A 22,116-nucleotide genomic window follows, 5' to 3' on the forward strand; every position below is an offset into this window, starting at 1 on the left:
TGTATTATGCATGCAGGGCGCGCCCACTTTGCTGTGGCGGGGTGTTTAAAGAGCAATGGCTGAGTAGCTTTAGTCAGCTGTTGTCTGAGCCATGCAGCGGTAATAGAGGGAAGCGTGCTGTTTGAAGTTGGTGTTCTACGATGAGCTTGTGTTGCTTTTTCTCCTCCGTTCTTTGGAAATTCTGTAGCTTTCCTATGCTGGAGTGGTTATGCTCACCCACTGGCTTAATGCTCTGTTTTGCCTGGCTGGTTGAAGGGCTTTAGAGTAGTGTGGATTTGACGTGTAATCGTTTTGTATTTGGTAGCTCCTGGCAGTTATTAGAAGTCTGCTTTTGGTATTAAAAAAAAAAAATGTATCTGGTTTTGTAATAATACATTCACTTCAAATGTGGAAAATGCTGTCAGGTTATTTCAGTGTTTTACATGGAAACATCTTGAGTTCTCTCTAATTCTGTTTGGATCTATGGGGCTCATTTGTAAACACTTGGCAAATTTGCACCTGGTCATTAACCCATAGCAGCCAAGCAGTAATTAGCCAGCTTTAGGTTAAACACTAAAAGCAATCATCTGATTGACCATGGGTTACTGCCCAGGTGCAAACTTACTCAGTGTTTACACATAACTTCAATTTTGTGCTTAAAATCTTGTTGCTGTCTTAATACAGGTTCCATATAAAATCTTCATGCTGCATGACTGGTTAGTAATTCTGCCCTGTTGTATGCTGTACGTTTTATAATGGTTCTCTAGCAAGAATATAATACGCATCAGAAAGGATTAATAATGTGGCATGTATTAAGAAACTGGAATACTTCTGGGATACATTTGTGCATTATCTAGGGAGGGAGGACCTGTAAAAAGCTTGATGGCCTTCAGGAATAGGGGCAGTAAAGCTTAACCTGGAATTGTAACCATTTTCTCTAAAACTTTTTGTATATGTATATCTTTGCTGCGCAGGTTGCATTGTCACTGTTTAAAATCGCACTTTATATAAATTCACTGCATGGATGATTTGTGTACCATTTATTATGCTACATTTGAGCTGATTATCACAGCAAACTTTTTTTTGTTCTAAACCAAAAGGAAGAAAATTTTACATTAAAGCTAATGTCAGTGGCGAAAATATGCCTACATAGTTTTACTACTGTTTTTGCAATCTCTTACCTGTCTAAGCAAATCACCAGCTTGTTTCTAGGGTTCAGTTGAGCCTTAGACTGCTAGATGTTCTTGACTTGGCCCAAAATAAGCTGCATATTTAAAGGGGAACATTTATTGAAGTGTTTAATCTCATAGAAATTAGACACTTCCTGTACAGTTACTGAAATCAAGTTCACTGTCTCCATGTCAGAAATTGACCTCTCTCTACATGCAACTTTGTGTCAGGGTCAGTTATTGTGAAAGACCACTGTAGTACACTGTCTAACTTTAGACAAAGGGAACACACATTTGACCTAACCATCAAAATCTAAATGATTCCTACATGAAGAGAGACAGATTGCTGCGAGTAAGGTGGCCATACACTGGCTGACTTCAGCTGCCGATATCTGTTCTTTAGACCGATTCAACAACTTGTATGCTCCATGTATGGGCACAGGCCTTCCCAACCAACATATGGCCTGAAATTAGCCAGATCTCAATTGGGCAGGTTTGTTTTTTCTGTTGGTTTAGGCATTGCATCGGCTCACTGTTGCATTCCCCGATCTGATGGCACCTATGCCTGCCTAGAGGTTGAATTGACCCGATATTGCCCGCTCATAGGTGGGCATATAGGGAAAAGATCCGCTCACTCGGTAACTTCGCCAAATTTGTTTATGGCCACTATTTTGGCCTTTTCAGAGGACCCAAATCATTTAAGCCAGCTTTTTCTAATGTAGAATTTGGTTAAAATGAGCTATACACCTTAATTTTATTTACTATTTTCACTTTTAAGTGGGTCACCGTAGGTACCATGCTTACAATGTAAACATATGTAATTTGTACAAAGGTATCCATATAGGCATCGATCGGTCATTCTGCTTGCCTGATCCCTTTCCTGTGTATATATATATATATATAACACCGTGGCACTATCCATTTGGTATGCTGATCCCAAATGTTAACCTGATGTCTAGAAGGGTAAAAGATTTTTTTTCCTTTTCACTTAGTGGTAGTTCATGTTTAAATAAACTTTTAGTATGATGCAGTGATTTTCTAAGACAAACCTGAAATGTTCTTTGTGGTTCTTAAATGATTTAACGTTTTGTTCAGCAGTACTCCAGTTTGGAATTTCAGCAGCTTTCTGGTTGCTAGGGTCCAACTTTTTTAGCAACCAGCCAATGGTTTGAGTGAGAGACTGAAAAAAAAAAAAAAAAAGAATACAAGGTCTGGATAGATGTAATAAAAAGTAACAAAATTGTAGCCTCACAGAGCTCACTTGGAGATCTTGGAAGAGAAAAATGAAGGTGAATAATTCTAAAACTATAAAAATCAAGACCAAGTGAAAAGTTGCTAAAGATAGACTATTCCCTTTTAAATCTGCTCAGTCTAGCCATTGGTTGCACAAATTAATCGTCTCGCTTATGTGATGACCAAGCCTATAATACAGTGCTTTAATTATTTTCCATGCTTTAAGAGATGGATTATGTGTACAGCCAGAAAGTTTCACTTTGCACAGGTAGGTAGACTTTTAAGTGTAGGGGTGTATTCCTGGCAAGCGTTTTTCAGCTTGCCAAAAATACTCTACATGTGGCATTAGCCCTACTCTTGTGATAATGAACCAAAAAGGGGTTAAAGAACCCCAATCAGGCACTCGAGTCATGCTTACATCAATTTATGTAAATGGTACCCCTTCATTCTCCTTTCCTATTAAACACTGTATAAATGTCTATATTAGTATATAAGTAACTTTACATCTATTTGTGGGTAGACAAGACACAATTTGCTATTATAGATGTACATCTATAATTTGACTTGTTTACCTGATAGTGGCTATTATCTCATTTTGCCATTTTACTCCTTAACCATTTAAAGAGCGGGTGGCAACAGATGGGTAATCTTCTTCTATTTTGGAGATATATACAAGAAACAGAAGGACTTGGCACTCACTTAAAAAAAAAAAAACAAATTCTGTAATGTGCCAGATTAAATAACTTTTTACTATTTTACAAAATTCTGTGAGTGCCAAGTCCTTCTGTTTCTTGTACCATACACTTGATTATTCAACACCCAGGCAATATATATATATATATATATATATATATATATAATATATATATAATTTTTTTTTTTTTTTTTTTTTTTTTTTGGTGTGTGCCCTCCATCTATTATCTATAGTGTGTGTGTACCATCAGAGAAATGAAAAGCCAGAGTCTCCCATTTGCCTAAGTGTAAATGTTATATAATGTGTATGTATATAATAAGTAGCATGGCAATTGCTGTTAAAGTGCCTGTCCTATCTGGCTGTTGGTATTCTCTGAAATAATGTTTTAGGAGTCAAAGCATGTAGTAAACGCCAGCTAATTAACAGACATAAAGAGCTGGCTTCTGCTACCTTGTTCAGTCAGACTCCAGAAGAGAAAGGGACAGACAGATGCCGCTTTCAACTGCAATTACATTCACACACAACTTTTATATACACTTTCATTGGCTTGTATCTTGGAATTGAAATTTTCTTCCATTATGCAAAAATCTGTTTAAGTTTCCCCTTATCTATCACTGCTTTTGTCTGTTTTACTTTGCTTTGTTACAAGTGTCGGCAAGCCAACTTCAATTTCCACAATTCTTTGCCCTCAAGTGATTCGGTGTGTTGATGAAAACATCAAAGCTTCCTACCCAACCTAAATTGTATCAAATCATTTTTTTTTTTATATACCAAAATCTGACTAACTTGGACAAAAAAATTTACACCAGTTGTGTTTGTTTTTTTTTAGGAACCATTGTTGTAAACTTACTTTCAGATAAAATTTGTAAACTTGTTACAAGGTGAAAAGGAGTCGGCAAAGAAGTTTGTAAAGACTAAAGTGTTTAATAAAGTGGGACCTTTATTGCTAATTTTATTTTAAATGATAAACAAGAATATTTGAAAGGTCTGTTCTTATGCAGATTCTTCGTTTCTGCCCAAGATTACAATCTTTAGTAATACTGTAGCTTTATGAATTGGTGCTTATGCACAGGCTGTTCTTGTTCACTTGCAGAGTGGGGCATGGGGTGAAGTAAAGACCAGTAATGTGCATTAGCACTTACATCTGTGGTGCCCTTACTAAAAATTCTTATCTGCTGGTATTTGTTACATTAGCGTGTTTTGGAAATGCGTTTTTTTTTCTTTTTTTTTTTTTTGGAAGGTCCTGCTACTTTGATATGGCTCTGCAAACGGATGGCTTTCTTTCCTTTTAAAAACATCTTGTCTTGATTTGTTGTACATCCCATAACTCTGTTTCAAGGCTTAGGCCCACCCATAGTTTAACCTTAGAGATGTTGAAGTACTGCAACCAACCAACCTAAATCCTTATACCAGTGCTGTCCAACTGGCTGCTGTGACTGCCTACCTTTTGTGTAAGCTTTTAAATGGTATCAGTATTGGTTATTTTTTTTAGTCCCTGCATTAACAAATCAAAATAGCCTGCATGCTGTCTAGGAAACTATGGGTGGGCAACAAGTGCTCTCAGATTACTGCTGTATTAGAATTTAGATGACTCCTAAGCCTTGACACTGAGTTATGGCATGTACAACAGACTGAAAGCAGCCACATTGAAGGAGCAGTGCCAGAATTGTTACTACTGTATGTACTTTGCCTTGTATATGTCTTAATATGACATGAACTTTTCACATAAAAATGATGGGTGATATCCCTACAGTATCTACCATTTGGGTTTTATCACCATTAATGTAGGTATGGTCTTAAAGGAACAGTAACACCAAAAAATGAAAGTGTATAAAAATAATTACGATATTATGTACTGTTGCCCTGTGCTGGTACAGCTGGTGTGTTTGCCTCAGAGACTACTATAGTTTATATAAACAAAGCTGCTGTGTAGCCATGGGGGCAGCCATTCAAAGCAGAAAAGGCACAGGCACACAGCAGATAACAGATAAAGCCCCATTATATTCTACAGAGCTTATCTGTTATCTGCTATGTAACCTGTGCCTTTTCTCCTTTTTTCCAGGTTGAATGGCTGCCCCCATGGCTACACAGCAGCTTATTTATATAAGCTATAGTACCGTTACTTTAGCAAATACACAACTTTACCTGTGCAGGGTAACATTACATTTATAGTTTAAATACTTTAATACACTTTTGGAGTTACTGTTCCAATAGCCCTATTACTTTTATACAAATTTTTTTCTTTGTAGGCTTGTGCCTCAACTAGAAGTATGTGTGCCACCTGTGATCCATCCCCAAGCATCCCTCTATGGCATGCCACAGACCCTGCTCCCTGAGCCCTGGATGCTTATAAATAGCAGCACTGCCATGGAAGACTTATTTGGGTAACTAAAGTGATGAAAAGTAAAATTATTATATATATTTTTTTTTTTTTTGCCATAAGTAACTTAACTGCATAACTAAGGTTGCTTCCATGACAATATCCACGCTGGTGACAACTCGCTAAACAGTGCTTGGGACCGGTCAGGACCACTTGGGTTATAATATTTCTGTATGTTAATACACCAACCTTGCCTAAGATGGCAACTTTGGCGCCCCACACTTTTTTCTTTTTAAAAATTGCCGATTTTTAATTGATCTGGACTTTGATACAGGAGGTGGGGGCCTTCTACCACCCCACCATTGGTTCATACTGTATGTCGGTAAAAGGTGCAGGCAATGATGTTCTAGCCTAGGATAGTGGTTTATATAAAGCTGATGCTACAGTCACCCCTTAATAACTTCTAGTGTAAAAGTACCAAGTTCTGTCTGTTCATAAAATCAGTACATGCAGGTAAACTTTGGTGCAGTACAGGTAAGATTACCCCAATTACTACCCATGTACTAGCTTAACCAAACAAAATAATGTAAAATGTGGGCCCCACTTTTACCCTCCCCTTGCACCAATAAAATTGCAGGTCTGATGCACTGTAAAGATCTTTCAGCATATATTAAAGGAGAAGGAAAGGCTAATAAAGAGTATAATTTTAAGCTGCGGGTATACCTTCAGTTATCTCAATAGTGCCCTTAAGTCTCCCCATATTTCACGTGTTCGATGATCAGAAGCCAAACAGGAAGAAAAAACGCTGAGCTGTGTAAAGAAAGTTCCCATAATGCCTCACTCCTGCACAGACATCCAGACCAAGTGAACATGCTCAGTTTGTAAGACTATGGGGGAGATTTATTAAGATACGAATGCTCATAGTGTATTTTCGCCAATCTTTTTTTGCGCTTGCGCGACTTTATCGAACGTTTGCTTGAAAAATTTGGAAAGGTTCTGCCGCTGTTTCCAATCGTTCGGTACGAAAATTTTGTGACTTTCGGATCGCCAATACAATATTATTGTGACTAATACGATTTTTTCGTAAGCATTTTCGTGATATTTGTGATCCCATTTTGTATCCAATCCGAATTTTTCCCATTCAGGTCGTGTTTTATTTTTAACGTGTTTTTTTTTTTTGTTTTATTGAATAAAGTTTACAGCAACAATGTTACAGTATTTTTAAATTATACAATGTGTATAAAGAAATTAAAATAGATAAAATAAACAGGAAAATAAAGTAAGACATTACATCATTTCTTGTGCGGGTAGTTTAATGTTAATTGTAGATTCACCAATTTTATAACTATCCACTTGTAAATAACAGATAAAGTAGAAAAAAAAGAAGAGGGGACAGTAGAACAAAAGGAGGATATAAAGAAAATGCTGTCTGGAAAGAATAGGTATCGGTAAAGAATACCTTAAAGAACCATCCATATCTTAATTATTAATTAACTTTGTCTATTAATTGCATCCTAAACATTATAATCGAAAGTAGTCGTATAAAATTTCTGGTAGGGTTTTCCTCGGCATATTTGCTATTGTTCCATGAGTCCCATTTTGAATGGTACTTGTGCAAAAGATGGTTATTTCTGGCATTGAAATATTCCATGGTACTGTTGAGTAAGAGTATTGCGTCTTTTAGTGAGGGGGTCGATGTCGATTTCCAGTTTCTTGTTATCATTAAACTGGATACCGCTAGTACATGTATTATAAGACGTTTTTTATTCCAAGGAATGTGGTCTAAGTCAAGATTTAGCAGGGCAAGTCTAGGAGATATTGAAATATTAATTTGAGAACTCCATTAAGAGAGGTCATATTGAGATATCTTAGGACAATCCCACCATATCTGAATGAAGGTTCCATTTTGGTTGCAGTTTCTCCAACATTTGTTGAAGTGGCTGGGAAGATTCTATAGATTTTTGCAGGGGTCATATACCATCTGTACATTAGTTTCACACTGGATTCAAGGAGATGAATTGAGCTGATTGATGGGGGAAAAGTATAGAAAAGGCTTTATTCCAGTCTATAGTGTCAATTGTAGTAGTGATTTCAGATTCCCATTTTTTCATATAAGAATTTGTTTCTTGTATGTTTATGTCCAAAACCAGAGCTTAATACTGCGATATTTTTGAAGGTTGTTGTAGTAAGGTAGAAAGCCGTTTTTGATCTGTTAAGGATTTTAGTTTCTGTAATGAGTTGGTTCTTAAGTAGCTGGATAATTGTAGATAGAAAAAGGTTGAGTTTGGCACTTTGCATTTATTTCTTAAATAGGTGAAAGGCTGGAATATAAATTTTTGAAACAGGTCTGAAAAAACTGTGATGTTTGTTTGTGTCCATGCGGTTAAATTCAGATTATCTACTACTTTTTGGAACCCAATTATAGGAAAATGAGAGTAGAGACAGTTCTTCAGATTATCATTATGTATTGAGTCCCAGATTTTAATTGTGGCTGTCGCTGGTAAATATTTTTTTTTTTTTTGTCCAGTTCGTAGTTGAGGGGGAATCCAAATTTTAGAGGTGATTGGAATATCTGTGGTAGGTACAGTATAACGGAGTTCTTGAAGTACCCATTGGGGAGGATTGTCCGTATCAAAAAATCATTGCAAAAAGTTGAGATGACAGGCCTGAGATTGGGGAGTGCCAAGCCTCCTTTATTTTTTTGATTTCGCCATGGAGTTATATGCTACTCTAGGTTTCTGTTTTTGCCAAATAAATTTGGATAATAATCCTTGTAGTGAGATGAAAAATTTAGCGGGAATATTGATTGGTATGGTTCTGAATAAGTATAACATTTTTGGTAACGGGTTACATTTAATTGCTGCTAGACGACCAAGCCATGAAATATCTATACATCCAATCCTGGGTGAGTTTTTGAAATTGAGAGCATAGGAGTAAGTTTTCTTTAAACAGGTTTTTTACAGAAAAACTTACATGGATGCCCAAATATTTTATGGAAGACTGCTGCCATTCAAACTTATATGAAGACTTCAAATCTGTAAGAATGTGGTTTGGAATCCATATCGGGAGTGCTTCTGTTTTAGTGGTGTTGATTTTATAATAGGAGACTAGGGAGAATTGCTTTAAGTATTTGAAATAAGGCTGGTAGAGATTTAGTGGGGTCTGTGACTAATGATTACATCATCAGCAAATAGTGAAGTTACACAAACATGAGAGCCAATTGTATATCCTTGAATCGTTGGAAATTTACGTATGGTTTCCGCTAGGGGTTCCATAATAAGAGCAAATATCAACGGGGAGAGTGGACAACCTTGCCTGGTGCCGTTGGTTAGGAAAAATGGGGCTGAACTAAAGCAGTTTGTATGTATTTTAGCAGAGGGTTTGGTATACAAGGCTAAAGTACTATTTAGGAAAAAGTCAGGAAAACCAAACTTAAGTAAAACTGCTTTAATAAAGGGCCAGGCTACTCTGAATGCTTTTTCAGCGTCTAGAGATAGGATCAGGCAAGGTATTCTATTAGAGTTAGCATGGAGGGCAATGTTAATTATTTTTCTAGTATTGTCCGGGGCTTGCCTAGTTGGAACGAAACCTACCTGTTCATTTACTATAAATGTCTTTTAATAAAGGATTTAATCTTGTAGCTAGTACTTTTGCGTACATTTTTATGTCCGAATTTAGTAGGGAGATTGGCCTATAGTTGGTTACTAGATTAGGGTCTTTTCCTGGTTTTGGTATCGTGGTTATAGTGGCTTGGAATAATTCCAAAGGGGGAGAAGGGTTGGCAACTAAACTATTTAAATAGTTGCGTTAACAGTGGAGAAATATTGGGTACTATTTTTTTATAAAAGTTATTAGTAAACCCATCGGGACCGGGGGCTTTATTGCTTTTTAGGATTTTAATTGCTTGTAAAACTTCATCTGCTGATAATGTTGTTAAAGATAGGGAGTCAATGTTTGTTTGTGTCGGTTGGGGGGTATGTAGATCATTACTAAGATTCTAAAGAGTAGAGTAGTAATTGGCAAATTCTTGTGCAATTTGCTTTGGGTTAGTTAGTAATTTACCATCTGTAGTTTTCATAAATTCTATTCTTGTTTTTGCTCTTGCTTTTCTAAGTTTGTTGGTCAGCAGCCTTCTACATTTATTATCATCTGAGTAATATTTTTGCTTTCATATCAATAATTGGTATGCAAGTTTTTCAGCATTTATGTCATTTATTTTTCGTTTTAGCATTGTCACCTTTTGGGAATTGGCCTCTGTAGATTTTTTTTCTTCAGTTGGGATCGTTCTTTAGTAAATGGGTGTGGAGATCAAATTTTTTTTTTGTTCGGAAGTCAAGGATATAATATGGCCTCTTATGAAAGCTTTATAGGTACACTATAATAAATCCAGGGTTATAGTCTGATGAGGGGTTAAAGGATTTGAAATCCTCTGAGTTTAATTAGTCTATATTTTTTGGGTTGGATAAAATTGAGTTGTTTAGTTTCCATAAGATGTTTGGAGAAGGAGCAGCAGATAAGTTGAGGCGTAGGCCTACAGGGGCATGATCTGTCCAGGTGGCAATGCCTATGTAAACTTTATCCATGGATTGTAAGTGAAAAGGATCTAAAAAAATCAAATCAATTCGTGAATGGGATAAATGTACATGAGAAAAATAAGAAATCTTTTTCAGCAGGATGACCAGCTCTCCATGTATCATATAAACCATGTTTTTTGATTAGTTGCTTTAAGCCTTTAGCCGGATTCAGGGGGGTATGTAGTGCTTGACCTTTGGGAATTGGAAATTTATCTAGGAAAGGGTCTGGCGCTATGTTAAAAATCTCCTAAAACTATAACTTGTCTTTGGTCCAAAAGAGAATCTGGGAGTACTTTCAGGGCTTTGGTGCATATACTGTACATTGAGAATGGAATATTTATGTGAATACAGTTCAAGGTTTAGCAATAAGATTCTACCATGTGGGTCTTGATATGTTTCCTTAACTGATATTGGGGTGGATTTTTTTTTTTTTTTTTATCAAAATAGCGACACCTTTTTTTTTTTTTTTTTAACAGGAGCGTTGGCATAAAAGACTTCTGAGTAAAGAGAAGATTTAAGCATAGTATGTGAATGGGCTTTAAAGTGAGTTTCTTGGAGACAAAGGATGTCGGTTTTAGAGTCTCTTGCCCTATTAAGTACAGTTTTCCTTTTCTGTGGACTATTAAGCTCTTTAACATTTACTGATACTATGTGTAGTTGCATATCACTCTGTACAAGTACATTAGAGGGGATTATAGGCAGTTGGGGGATGTTCTTTTTTCCCATAAAAACAATCAGCGCACCAGAGGTCACCCCTTTAGATTAGAGGAAAGGAGCTTCCATTTGAAGCAGCGTAGGTGGTTTTTCACGGTGAGGGCAGTGAGGTTATGGAATGCCCTTCCTAGTGATGTGGTAATGGCAGATTCTGTTAATGCCTTTAAGAGGGGCCTGGATGAGTTCTTGATCAATCAGAATATCCAAGGCTATTGTGATACTAATATCTACAGTTAGTACTAGTGGTTGTATATATAGTGTATGTATGTGAGTGTATAGATTGGTAGGTGTGGGTTAAGTGTGCTGGGTTTACTTGGATGGGTTGAACTTGATGGACACTGGTCTTTTTTCAACCCTATGTAACTATATATCAAGGTAGGCTAAGAGATTCAATATAAGGGAGAAGCAGAAGTATTTCTATATCCTGGTACTAAAAACAAACCTCTCAAAGAAAAATAGAGGAAAGGAGAAGAGAGAAACCTTGCAGTACACACTAAGTAGGTAACTGCCCAGTTGCAGCACTGGGGGCTTGCTTGGGCGATCTCTACAGCCAAATCGGGCTGGTATGGTAGCTGCACAATCCAGCCAGAGGTGGGGGGGATAAACCAAGTAAGACCTAACCATAACATATCCAAATAGAAAAAAATTAAAAATTGCAAAGCGGATAGGGAGGGTTAGGAACCAAAAAGATATATAATAGGTATATAATAAAAAAAGGTATATAATATATAAAACAGAAGGTACTGTCTGAACCATATCAGTAAGTTAACACTGTTCACATTTTCATTTAGTGGGACAAATTTACCCAATAAATATACACGGTGCATAATAGAAACTAAGTAGTTTCATCAAGTAGGAACTGGTCTTTGTTTATCTTTGCGGGGGGATACTGTTGACCAGTCAAACAGCCTTTTTTTGGGTATTTTCGGTGTAGAAGTATCCATTTGTAAATCCGTTAAGCCCCAATCTGATAGAGAGGCCATAGCTTCCTTGGGAGTTGAGAATGCTTATTGGGTTCCATTTCTGAGAATAATAAGTTTCACAGGGAATCCCCATTTGTAAAATATGCCCTGGTTCCGTAATATGTTTGTGGCCATCAAAAATTCTTTCCTGCGGGCCAAAATATGGGCCGATAAGTTGGCATATGCAGTGGTATGAAAAACTATTTGCCCCCTTCCTGATTTCTTATTCTTTTGCATGTTTGTCACACTTAACGGTTTTTGATGAGCAGAAACATTTAACTATTAGTCAAAGATAACATAATTGAACACAAAATGCAGTTTTTAAATGAAGGTTTACGTTATTAAGGGAGAAAAAAAACTCCAAATCTACATGGCCCTGTGTGAAAAAGTGATTGTTAAAAAATAACTTAACTGTGGTTTATCACACCTGAGTTCAATTTCTGTAGTCACCCCCAGGCCTGATTACTGCCACACCTGTTTCAATCAAGAAATCACTTAAATAGGAGCTACCTGACACAGAGAAGTAGACCAAAACCACCTCAAAAGCTAGACATCATTCCAAGATCCAAAGAAATTGAGGAACAAATGAGAACAAAAGTAATTGAGATCTATCAGTCTGGTAAAGGTTATAAAGCCATTTCTAAAGCTTTGGGACTCCAGCGAACCACAGTGAGAGCCATTATCCACAAATGGCAAAAACATGGAACAGTGGTGAACCTTCCCAGGAGTGGCCGGCCGACCAAAATTACCCCAAGAGCGCAGAGACAACTCATCCGAGAGGCCACAAAAGACCCCAGGACAACATCTAAAGAACTGCAGGCCTCACTTGCCACAATTAAGGTCAGTGTTCACGACTCCACCATAAGAAAGAGACTGGGCAAAAACAGCCTGCATGGCAGGTTTCCAAGGCGCAAAAAGAACATTAAGGCTCGTCTCAATTTTGCTAAAAAACATCTCAATGATTGCCAAGACTTTTGGGAAAATACCTTGTGGACCGACGAGACAAAAGTTGAACTTTTTGGAAGGTGCGTGTCCCGTTACATCTGGCGTAAAAGTAACACAGCATTTCAGAAAAAGAACATCATACCAACAGTAAAATATGGTGGTGGTAGTGTGATGGTCTGGGGTTGTTTTGCTGCTTCAGGACCTGGAAGGCTTGCTGTGATAGATGGAACCATGAATTCTACAGTCTACCAAAAAATCCTGAAGGAGAATGTCCGGCCATCTGTTCGTCAACTCAAGCTGAAGCGATCTTGGGTGCTGCAGCAGGACAATCACCCAAAACAAACCAGCAAATCCACCTCTGAATGGCTGAAGAAAAACAAAATGAAGACTTTGGAGTGGCCTAGTCAAAGTCCTGACCTGAATCCTATTGAGATGTTGTGGCATGAACTTAAAAAGGCAGTTCATTCTTGAAAACCCTCAAATAAAGCTGAATTACAACAATTCTGCAAAGATGAGTGGACCAAAATTCCTCCAGAGCGCTGTAAAAGACTCATTGCAAATTATCGCAAATGCTTGATTGCAGTTATTGCTGCTAAGAGTGGCCCAACCAGTTATTAGGTTCAGGGGGCAATTACTTTTTCACACAGGGCCATGTAGGTTTGGATTTTTTTTTCCTCCCTAAATAATAACCCTCCTTTAAAAACTGCATTTTGTGTTTACTTGTGTTATCTTTGACATAGTTAAATGTGTTTGATGATCAGAAACATTTTGTGTGACAAACATGCAAAAGAATAAGAAATCAGGAAGGGGGCAAATAGTTTTTCACACCACTGTATGTGTAAATTTTGGTATTGAGATGGCAATTGTGCTTTTGCTCTGAAATGGTTAAGTAAAAGTTCCTTTAGTAGTGTAAAATTGATTTTAGCGATCGTGTCCCTTGGGGTATCCATAGGGAGATTTTTTGGTTTTGGAATCCTGTGGATTCGGTCAATCCTTAATTCAGTAGAAGTAAGATGGGGCATAATTGTAGAGAGTAGAGTGTGAAAATATGAGGGTAAATCCTCCCTGTTTGTTCCGAGATACCTCTAATGCAGTGATCCCCAACCAGTGGCTCCTGAGCAACATGTTGCTCCCCAACCACTTTGATGTTGCTCCCAGTGGCCTCAAAGTTGGTGCCCATTTTTGAATTTCTTATTTGGAGGCATGTTTCGGAGGCATAAAGGCCATCTGTACTGCTAAACAGTACCTCTAGTAGTCTGCCAGTCCACATTGGGCTACTAATTGACCAATCTAAGTCCTTATTGGTCACCTACTTGGAAAGATTTTGTGCTTGTGTTGCTCCCCACCCTTTTTTCATTGAAATGTTGCTCACAGGTAAAAAAAAGGTTGGGGATCCCTGCTCTAATGCATACATTATTTCGTCTCGTGCGGTCCTCAATGTCAGCCACTTTATCTTTCATAGCTAATAATTGCTTATTAAATGAATCCAAGCAATCGGTATATTGGTTTTGAGTGTTATGTATATCATCTACAGCTTATTCGAAGCTGTTCACGCTTTGGCCAATATTTTGCACATTTGTGCGTAAAAGATGCATGGCTTCATTTATGTCTGCATTTAATGAGCTTTTTAAGTCAGTAGTTTTTTCATTACACTCACGGTTACTGGAGCTTGATTTGCTGTTTCCGTGTCCTCCGATTCGGTGTTGCTCTCCTGCGTAGTTAACTCCAAAAAAGGGGTCAGACTGGTTTGAGAGGGATTCTTATTCCCTTTCGCAGGCATCTCTAGGGGAAGTTGAAGAAAACCGCACAGGATTCACAGGTTCTTTCCCTTTTATAGCCGGTTTTTGTAATGGTTCAGGAAGCGGAGCTCCACTCGCACGTCCAACCTAATCAGTGTCCTGGCCACGCCCCCTCGAACTCGTGTTTTAATGAATCGCCCCTAAGAGTCAGCTTCCTGCTGATCGGGTCAGATCCATATTCCTAAAGGGGGGGAGGGAGTTCTTGGCATTCTTGAGGGAGGGGGGAGCAGGAGAGAGCAGAAAGCTGCATGTCTCTGGCACAGGAATTGGACACACCAACATTTTTCAGAGAAGTCAGTGCAGCATTTCTGTGAGTGCTTATGGCTGTATTTACATAGACCTGTCTGATGAAGTTTTTACCTTTTCTTTCTCTTTTTAAAGTAAGTCATTTCAGTAACCGCGTGACTACTCCACAACCCTTAACATAAATGTGTTTGCTGTCCCTAGAACAAAGCAATGCAGAAATTAAAGTGTTTCATCTGCTTGAGATACGTGTGTGTGTGTGGTGTGTTTTTTTTTTTTTTTTTTTTTATTGGAGGTGGGGTGGGTGTGGATTTATAAAAGCAATTCACAATATTTCAAAGCTAAAAGGTGCCTTTATTTTGAACTTCATTGAGAATTGCAAATTTGAGTTTGCATGTCCCGCCAGTTTAAACTTGTTTGTTTCCAGCACCCTTAAAAGGAAAATAAAACCATTTTTTTCTCCCTAATTGTTGGTTGCAGGTTTAAAATAAACATTTAAAAGGCAGACTAATTTTTAAATGTAAAAAAAATTTGAAAATTGGCAAGCCACATGGTAACGTTAATATATATCATACTAAACATTTTATTGTAAATGTGAACATCGCCTCTAGTTTATACCAAGTCTAATCTGGTTAAACTGTTTAATTTCTTTGTCCATTGCGATCATTCACCTTAAAGAAGAAAGCAAGGTAAAAACTAAGTAAGCTTTATCAGAAAGGTCTATGTAAATACAGCCATAAGCACTCACAGAAATGCTGCACTGACTTCTCCGAAAAAAAAATTTGTGTCTGTAATTCCTGCGCCAGAGACATGCAGCTCTCTCCTGCTGGTCCCCCCCCCCCCCCCCAAGATTGCTAAGAACTCACTCCCCCCTTAGGAATGTGGATCATACCCAATCGGCAGGAAGCTGACTCATAGGGGGAGATTTACTAATCCACGAACGCTCCAAGCATTCGTTCGGCGTATTTTCGGCGACTTTTTCGTACTTTGCAACAAAATCGTATTGTTGCGCCGAGTACAAAAGTTTTGGATTTATTCAAGCTTTGTTATCGTGACTTTCCTTGGGCCAGGTTGGAGCTGCACAGTGCCATTGATTCCTATGGGAGGCTTCCAAAATCATGCACAGATGGATCAAAGTCGGAAAGGTTTTCCTGCATTTTACGATCGTTTGGATATGAAAAATTCGTGACTTTCGGATCGCCAATACGATATCGTGACTAATAAGATTTTTTTCGTAAGCATATTCATGATATTTGAGATCTTAAGAAATAATCGTATCCAATCCAAATTTATCCCATTTGGGATTCAAACTCGCATTTTCATGAATGTGTCCTATAGTCCTAACTGAGCATGTTCACTTGGTCTGGGTGTCTATGCAGGAGTGAGGCATTATGGGAACTTTACACAGCTCAGCGTTTTTTCTTCCTGTTTGGCTTCTGATCATCTGAACAGGAGAAATATGGGGTGACTTAAGGGCACTATTGAGACAACTGAAGCTATGCCTGTAGCTTGAGATTAACTCTTTATTAGCCTTTGCTTCTCCTTTAATTGCAACAGCTACATATTTCTCAATTCTGTATTATGTTAGAGAAATATGTGTGACATATACATATGTAAATTGTACATATACTAATATAACACTTTTTTTTTTAATTTAGTGTTCCTTCCAGATCCCGTTTCCTTAGTGCCCCTGGCTTGTTGTCAAAGGAAGAGTGCCATCTGAACTTGGGTGTGAATGAATCGAGGTATGTTAAATATGCAGTAAAAAAAAAAAAAAATATATATATATATATATATATATATGTGCGCTAAACTCTTTGGGGCAACAAATTTGCAGTACGTTCAATTCATTCAATCGTTCATTACGGTAGGACACTTATATTCTGCAGGTCTGAGCTTCCTGAATCTATCTCCTGTACTGAGAGAATGTGTGGTGCAAATACAGTTAGTGTTGGTGTTGATACAGAACTCGACCTTCTGGAATTGGACCACTCAGACTTCAGGTTTGCATATAATTTTAAAATACAGAATACTTAAGATGGATGATCCTGAGTGGCACATTGGTTTCCTAGCATGCAAGCTTGAAAAATCATATAAATATGTGCTAGATACTTGACTGGACAGCATAAATGTTAGATTCCTAATGAACCTAGACATAATAGCTGCCCATCTACAGGCTTGTCTCCTGCCATTAAAATAAGCTGTTTACCTGCAACATTACCACCGCCAAACAGGATGTAATAGATATTTTTAATGTAGATGTTTTGCTTTTTAAACTTCTAGCTATTCAGAGACTGCAGTAGTGAGCTTGTCAATATAGTGCATTAGCTCTAGACAGGGTGACGTAGGAGTTAGCCTTACAAAATATTGTTCTGGAAGTAAGAGCATGCTTTATGGTTCAGATCTGCAAACACATGAAATCTGCATTTTTAAACAAATAAGGATTTTTAACTTTCATTAACTCATTGCTTATCAATAGAACAGTACTGAGCCTCTATAGGAAGAACAACCCTTACTAGACATGCTGACGCAAGGGGTATATCATAGCCTGGCTATGGCTAGTGTTTCAGCCAGATCCAGGAATGATTAAGTTTCAAATAGATTTTAAGATACATTTGACTTGTGGCCTGTAGAGAGTCTGCCTGGCTCAGGTCATCATCCTACTGAAGCAAGAACAAAGCACCTTTGGAGCTATTCTGCTTCTCAGGCTGCTAAATTTTTCCTGGAGCCAGATAATATGGGATGGCATTTTTCTGATAAGTTAGGAATGCAGCCTTTATTAATCAGTGAAGCTACCTTTTTATGTTCCCAGTGTAAGTGTTGAAAATTTTGTACAAATAGGTGCCTTACTTTTTTTAATACTGAGAATATTACAATTTAATTAGTATTGTGCAGATCTGCTCAAATGCAGTAACTTATACTGTTCACACAGTACTTGTAGCAACTTGGGTTCCTTCTTCCTACACGAATATTGCAAAAAATCTTTGCTAAGAAAATAAGCACTTGCATGTAAATTTTTCTTGTGGTATTCATTTTTTTTTTTTTTCTTAAGCTTCTCAAGAAGTATGACCATATCTCATGATACTGCCAGATATGAGACGGATGAAGCCACTCTGCAGAGACGACAGAAACAAATAGACTATGGGAAGAACACAATTGGATATCAGTGTTACCTGCAACAGGTGCCCAAGTGAGCATTTATATAGATCTGTTATGTGTGCGTATGAGGGAAAAGGGGGGCTTCTTTCCCTTGGTATGTTCCAGTTTTTCCATAGCTGAAGACTTTTTAGGACAGGTACACCTCATCATACAAACTACATTTACAAAGTGTGTGTGTGTAAAGTGGAGATGCATTAAAACCTAAATCCATTCAAACAAAGGTACAGCAGTTATTTTGTTAAATGATGGTAATCATGGTAATAAGCTGCAACAATTTTGCACTTGTTCCTAGTTCTACAAAAATGGCAATCAGCAGGTAGCATTTAATGTGGACATCTGGCTTTGTACTCCTTTTTGTTAGTAAATAAGCGCTCTTGGTTTGCATTTTTCTTAATAGGTCTGAAAGGAAGCCAGGAGTTCACCCCCGTACCCCAAACAAATATAAGAAATACAGTCGCCGCTCCTGGGACATGCAGATAAAACTTTGGAGACGTGCTCTGCATGCTTGGGATCCCCCTTCACAAAACTCATTAAAGTAAGTATCTTGCATGTCTCTAACAAGTTTAGATTCTATATCTATCTGCTCTCTCGCTCTCCACACATTATATAATCTCTATCAATTTTTTACATATTAATTGGTAACAATATTGGTGACATGGGTTACGATACATCTTGGTATAAATGAAAGGGGAAAAAAAAGGGGGGGGGGGTTGGTTATGATGGAAATGGATAGTGTATATAGTGACAGGTGCTCCTTTAAATCCAGCGGGAGAAAAGGGGCATCCAGGTAGAAGTCGGGGAGAGTCATTTGTATCGGTTATCGATTGGTGTTGGAGTTCTTGTGTTCTGAAAGATATCCAGGCATCCCAGAGATTTCTTGATGTTGGTCAATCGAGTCTGATTAATATAGCAGCAATATAAGGCATAGTATGTATATATTAGCCAAATGTGGGGCCAACCAGTTCAAAGCGATCACACAGCGTGCTGCAGTGTGCTATGAACTGCAGTGTCAATTTGTTCTGGGTTTTTGTTAATTTTTTTCAAGGGTAATGAAAATAATGCCAGCTCAGGGTCTGCAGTGATACCTCACAGTGCTTTTAAGGAATAGTAACTGTAACAAGGCCTATTGAAATTATTATTATTTTTTACCATACAGGGAGGAGTGCTCATTTAATTCAACACAGAGGCTACTGGACTCTTGGCTACAGGAAAGCGACTCTTTGCAAAACCTAGACATGGACTGGCTTGGTCTGCAGGTATTTAAATGCTTTAGTCTTTTCCCTATTTGTTTCAGGTGATGCTTTGTGCTCCCTGTCTTAAAAAAAAAAAAAAAAAAAAAAAAAAATATACACCACTTATGTTGACTTCGGTACCAGCCCAAGTCTACCACAGCAGTGAAGATCTATCTCCGAAGATGACCCCAGTAGCTCCAATTGGTACACAACACATACTCTGAGCTTAGGGACTAACTCAAAATATACAGTATTTTTACAGTTTAATGATAACAGGCTGGTACCAATTCAAATTTACATTACTTGGCTCAGAATAAACTAGCACATTCTGCATTAGAACTGGTTGATTATCTGCCCTGTATCTTTAAAGGAGAAGGAAAGCCTAAGTCACTTGGGGGTGCCAAAATGTTGGGCACCCCCAAGTGACTTAAATCGCTTACCTTGTACCCTGGGCTGGTGCCCCTGTTAAGCGAGAACAGCACCAGCCTGGGGTAGCTGTGAGCGCTTCCTCCTTCCACGTTGATATGCTGCGCATTAGAGTGAAAAGCTGAACTTTAACAAGAAAATTGTTTTTTCACTCTAATGCGCATGTGCCGGCCCAGGGATTTCGCTGCGGAGGAAGGAAGTGCTCGCTACAGGTACCCCAGGCTGGTGCAGTTTTCTCCTAACAGGGGCACCAGCCTGGGGTAAAAGGTAAGCGATTAAAATCACTTGGGGGTGCCTAACATTTTCACACCCCCAAGTGATTTAGCCTTTCCTTCTCCTTTAAGGAGGTTACCTCTCTAAGTGGTGGTGTGATAAGCCCTGGCTGTCCCTGCTTGTTTGTATACCAGTAATCATATAAAGCTAATATGTAAATGAATAAGGATAGTTGGATGTTAAGATTCATAATGTATCTGAAGACTGACACATGGGCTAACTTTTTTTTTTTTTTTTTTTTTCCCTATCACAGCTATCTGCCCTGCAGAACTTGGGCTACTGTGAAGACCAGATTCAAAATTCTTTTGATTGGCTGCCGTTTCGTGATCACACAAATAACTACACCTACCCACATTGGATAGGCTTGTAGACCCTATATTATGCTACAATCAGTCACATCTTTTTTTGAACTTTCAAGGATTTATGTGGTCAATACTTTAATTACGACATTTATTTTTTGCGTGCGTTGAAAGCAAAGGGCTTTAAAAGAGCACCCTGGAAGACGGGTTCTTCTTCTAGTTTGTCTGCATACCTTTCTCTACTGTACAGTTTGTCTCCTACCAACAAAAATAAATGGCTTGGTGCATCTTTCTTAACTGCTATTATAAATGTGTCTTTATAATGCTATAAATGACTGACCTCACGCACTGTCTCGGTATTCTTCTTTAGGGGTGAAATGATCTTTGGCACTAAAGGAGGTTAGTTTTTTCCAAATGCTGACCATAATTTTTTTTTTTTTAGCACTAGAACGTGCCTTATTTGCACTTGCTGTACAACAACTGGCTTTAGTATTGCTGTCTGGCAGTAAGCAAGTGGTTGTGCCAATCTTTTGTTTGTTGTACGCTTGTCCTTACGTTATGTGGTATATAGAAATACCTCATTCTAATTGTGTTGAGTGTTTGAAAAGTTCTATGTTTGGTTGGAAACTTAGTGTTGCACTATAGAAACTTCTAAACATCTGGTTCATATAGTCACACAGCTCCCACAGTCAAAATTTTTAATGTTTAATGTGTTGGCTATTTGTATATGATTTTTAAATAAATATTTTTATTGTAACTTTTTTTGTACTCATCAATTTTTTACATAAGCATTTATGAAAAGCTGCATAACTTCTGCAGCTCGGCTGTCTTTCAATAAGTACCAAAGCAAATGGCCCTCCCTCCCCCACCCCAAATCTGGTTTATTGGGCTGCTACTAAAATTATTTTTTTTCCCCCACTTCCCCTGCCTATGTACATTTTTAACTAGTTCTGTAAAATGCTAGCTTTTACAACTTTTTCTTTTCGTGTGGTAAAACAAAGCGTGTGTATTTTTAAAAACGGCGTGCTTGTGTCAGAACTGAAAACTTTTGGTTTCTACACTTGTGTGCACCACAATATGTCAAGCATGTGGGCCTCAATTTATGGAAGCACAAAAGCTAAGAAGGGACATTAAATGAGCCTCTTCCTTTCTAATGGCAGATGACTATTGTTTGCAGTGTCTTGAGCAGATTAAGCACCGTGTTGGATCCCATTTATCGGGGGGATTTAGAGTTTTGTTCCCCCACCCCAGAGCAGCAAAAAATATGTGTGCTATTACTATTCTTCAGCGAAAGGAAGGAGTAATTTACTCCCGTAGCTATAAAATATTTCTTGCCATTTATGTTAATCTGGTCATACACACACCGATAATATTGTACAAAACCTTGTTTCGTACGATATTCGATGCGTGTATGGCAACTCGGTGAGGTGACCGATATCGCAGAAGGCTGAGGATATCGACTTGCCGATTGGGCAGGTTAAAAGATTTTGATTGGGCACCATTTGTTTAGGGCTGAATCGGCAGAAGGAGGTAGTAATCCTATTGTTTCTACCTCCATATCTGACGATTCATCAGTGGAGGGTTGGAATGATCTTTCATGCGACCATCTGTTGATCGAAAATCACTACATGTGGCCAGCTTTAAGCAGTGACAATTATAAACAATAGTTTTATAAAATTGTAATGTGATGTAATTCTCATGCAAAGCATGCTGGTACCTTAGCAGCTGCTCCCAGGATATGTTCCCTCTTGTCAGAAAGCTTTGGCTGAAGATATCAGGTTTTTTCTATTTTGAATATACTTAATGTAATTTTTTAATCTGGTGCTTTTGTAAAGCTTAACATTCGTAACATTGGTTCTAAATTGTAGTTGTTTCCGCAGCATTCTATAAACTTTTCCCCCTTACATAGGTCCTGACTTACCAGATCGTCCATACCGAGCGATGGGGCCCTAATAATAAGCAGTACACCACAGAAACAAGGTTTGTCTCTGAATGTAGTTAAGGGGTGACCGTCCTCTGAAATATAGGGCCACTAACAACCCAGATTACAAGTTCCTAGACAGCAGTAAAAACCGCATACTCTCTGCACTGTTCA

The 22,116-nt window shown here is 38.1% G+C and overlaps 1 protein-coding gene across 3 annotated transcripts; it reads left to right on the forward strand.

The window, feature by feature from the left end:
* The first annotated feature begins 31 nt into the window (after window positions 1-31).
* Window positions 32-20,778, forward strand: LOC100487104 (oocyte-specific histone RNA stem-loop-binding protein 2-like). Of its 3 annotated transcripts, none has more exons than XM_004912881.4 (8): window positions 32-99; window positions 5,325-5,459; window positions 16,291-16,377; window positions 16,522-16,635; window positions 17,685-17,822; window positions 18,189-18,326; window positions 18,948-19,047; window positions 19,976-20,778. In XM_004912881.4, the coding sequence occupies exons 1-8, from the start codon at window positions 92-94 to the stop codon at window positions 20,090-20,092; spliced, it is 837 nt and encodes a 278-aa protein (XP_004912938.2). In that variant the 5' UTR covers window positions 32-91; the 3' UTR covers window positions 20,093-20,778. The 3 variants fall into 3 exon arrangements, with proteins under 3 accessions (XP_004912938.2, XP_004912937.2, XP_031754710.1); XM_004912880.4 differs by lacking the exon at window positions 32-99 and adding an exon at window positions 667-695; XM_031898850.1 differs by lacking the exon at window positions 32-99 and adding an exon at window positions 667-695 and having other exon boundaries at window positions 19,991-20,778.
* The last annotated feature ends 1,338 nt before the right edge of the window (window positions 20,779-22,116 follow it).

The sequence above is a fragment of the Xenopus tropicalis genome, chromosome 3 (assembly GCF_000004195.4).
Source record: "Xenopus tropicalis strain Nigerian chromosome 3, UCB_Xtro_10.0, whole genome shotgun sequence".
Lineage (NCBI taxonomy): Eukaryota > Metazoa > Chordata > Amphibia > Anura > Pipidae > Xenopus > Xenopus tropicalis.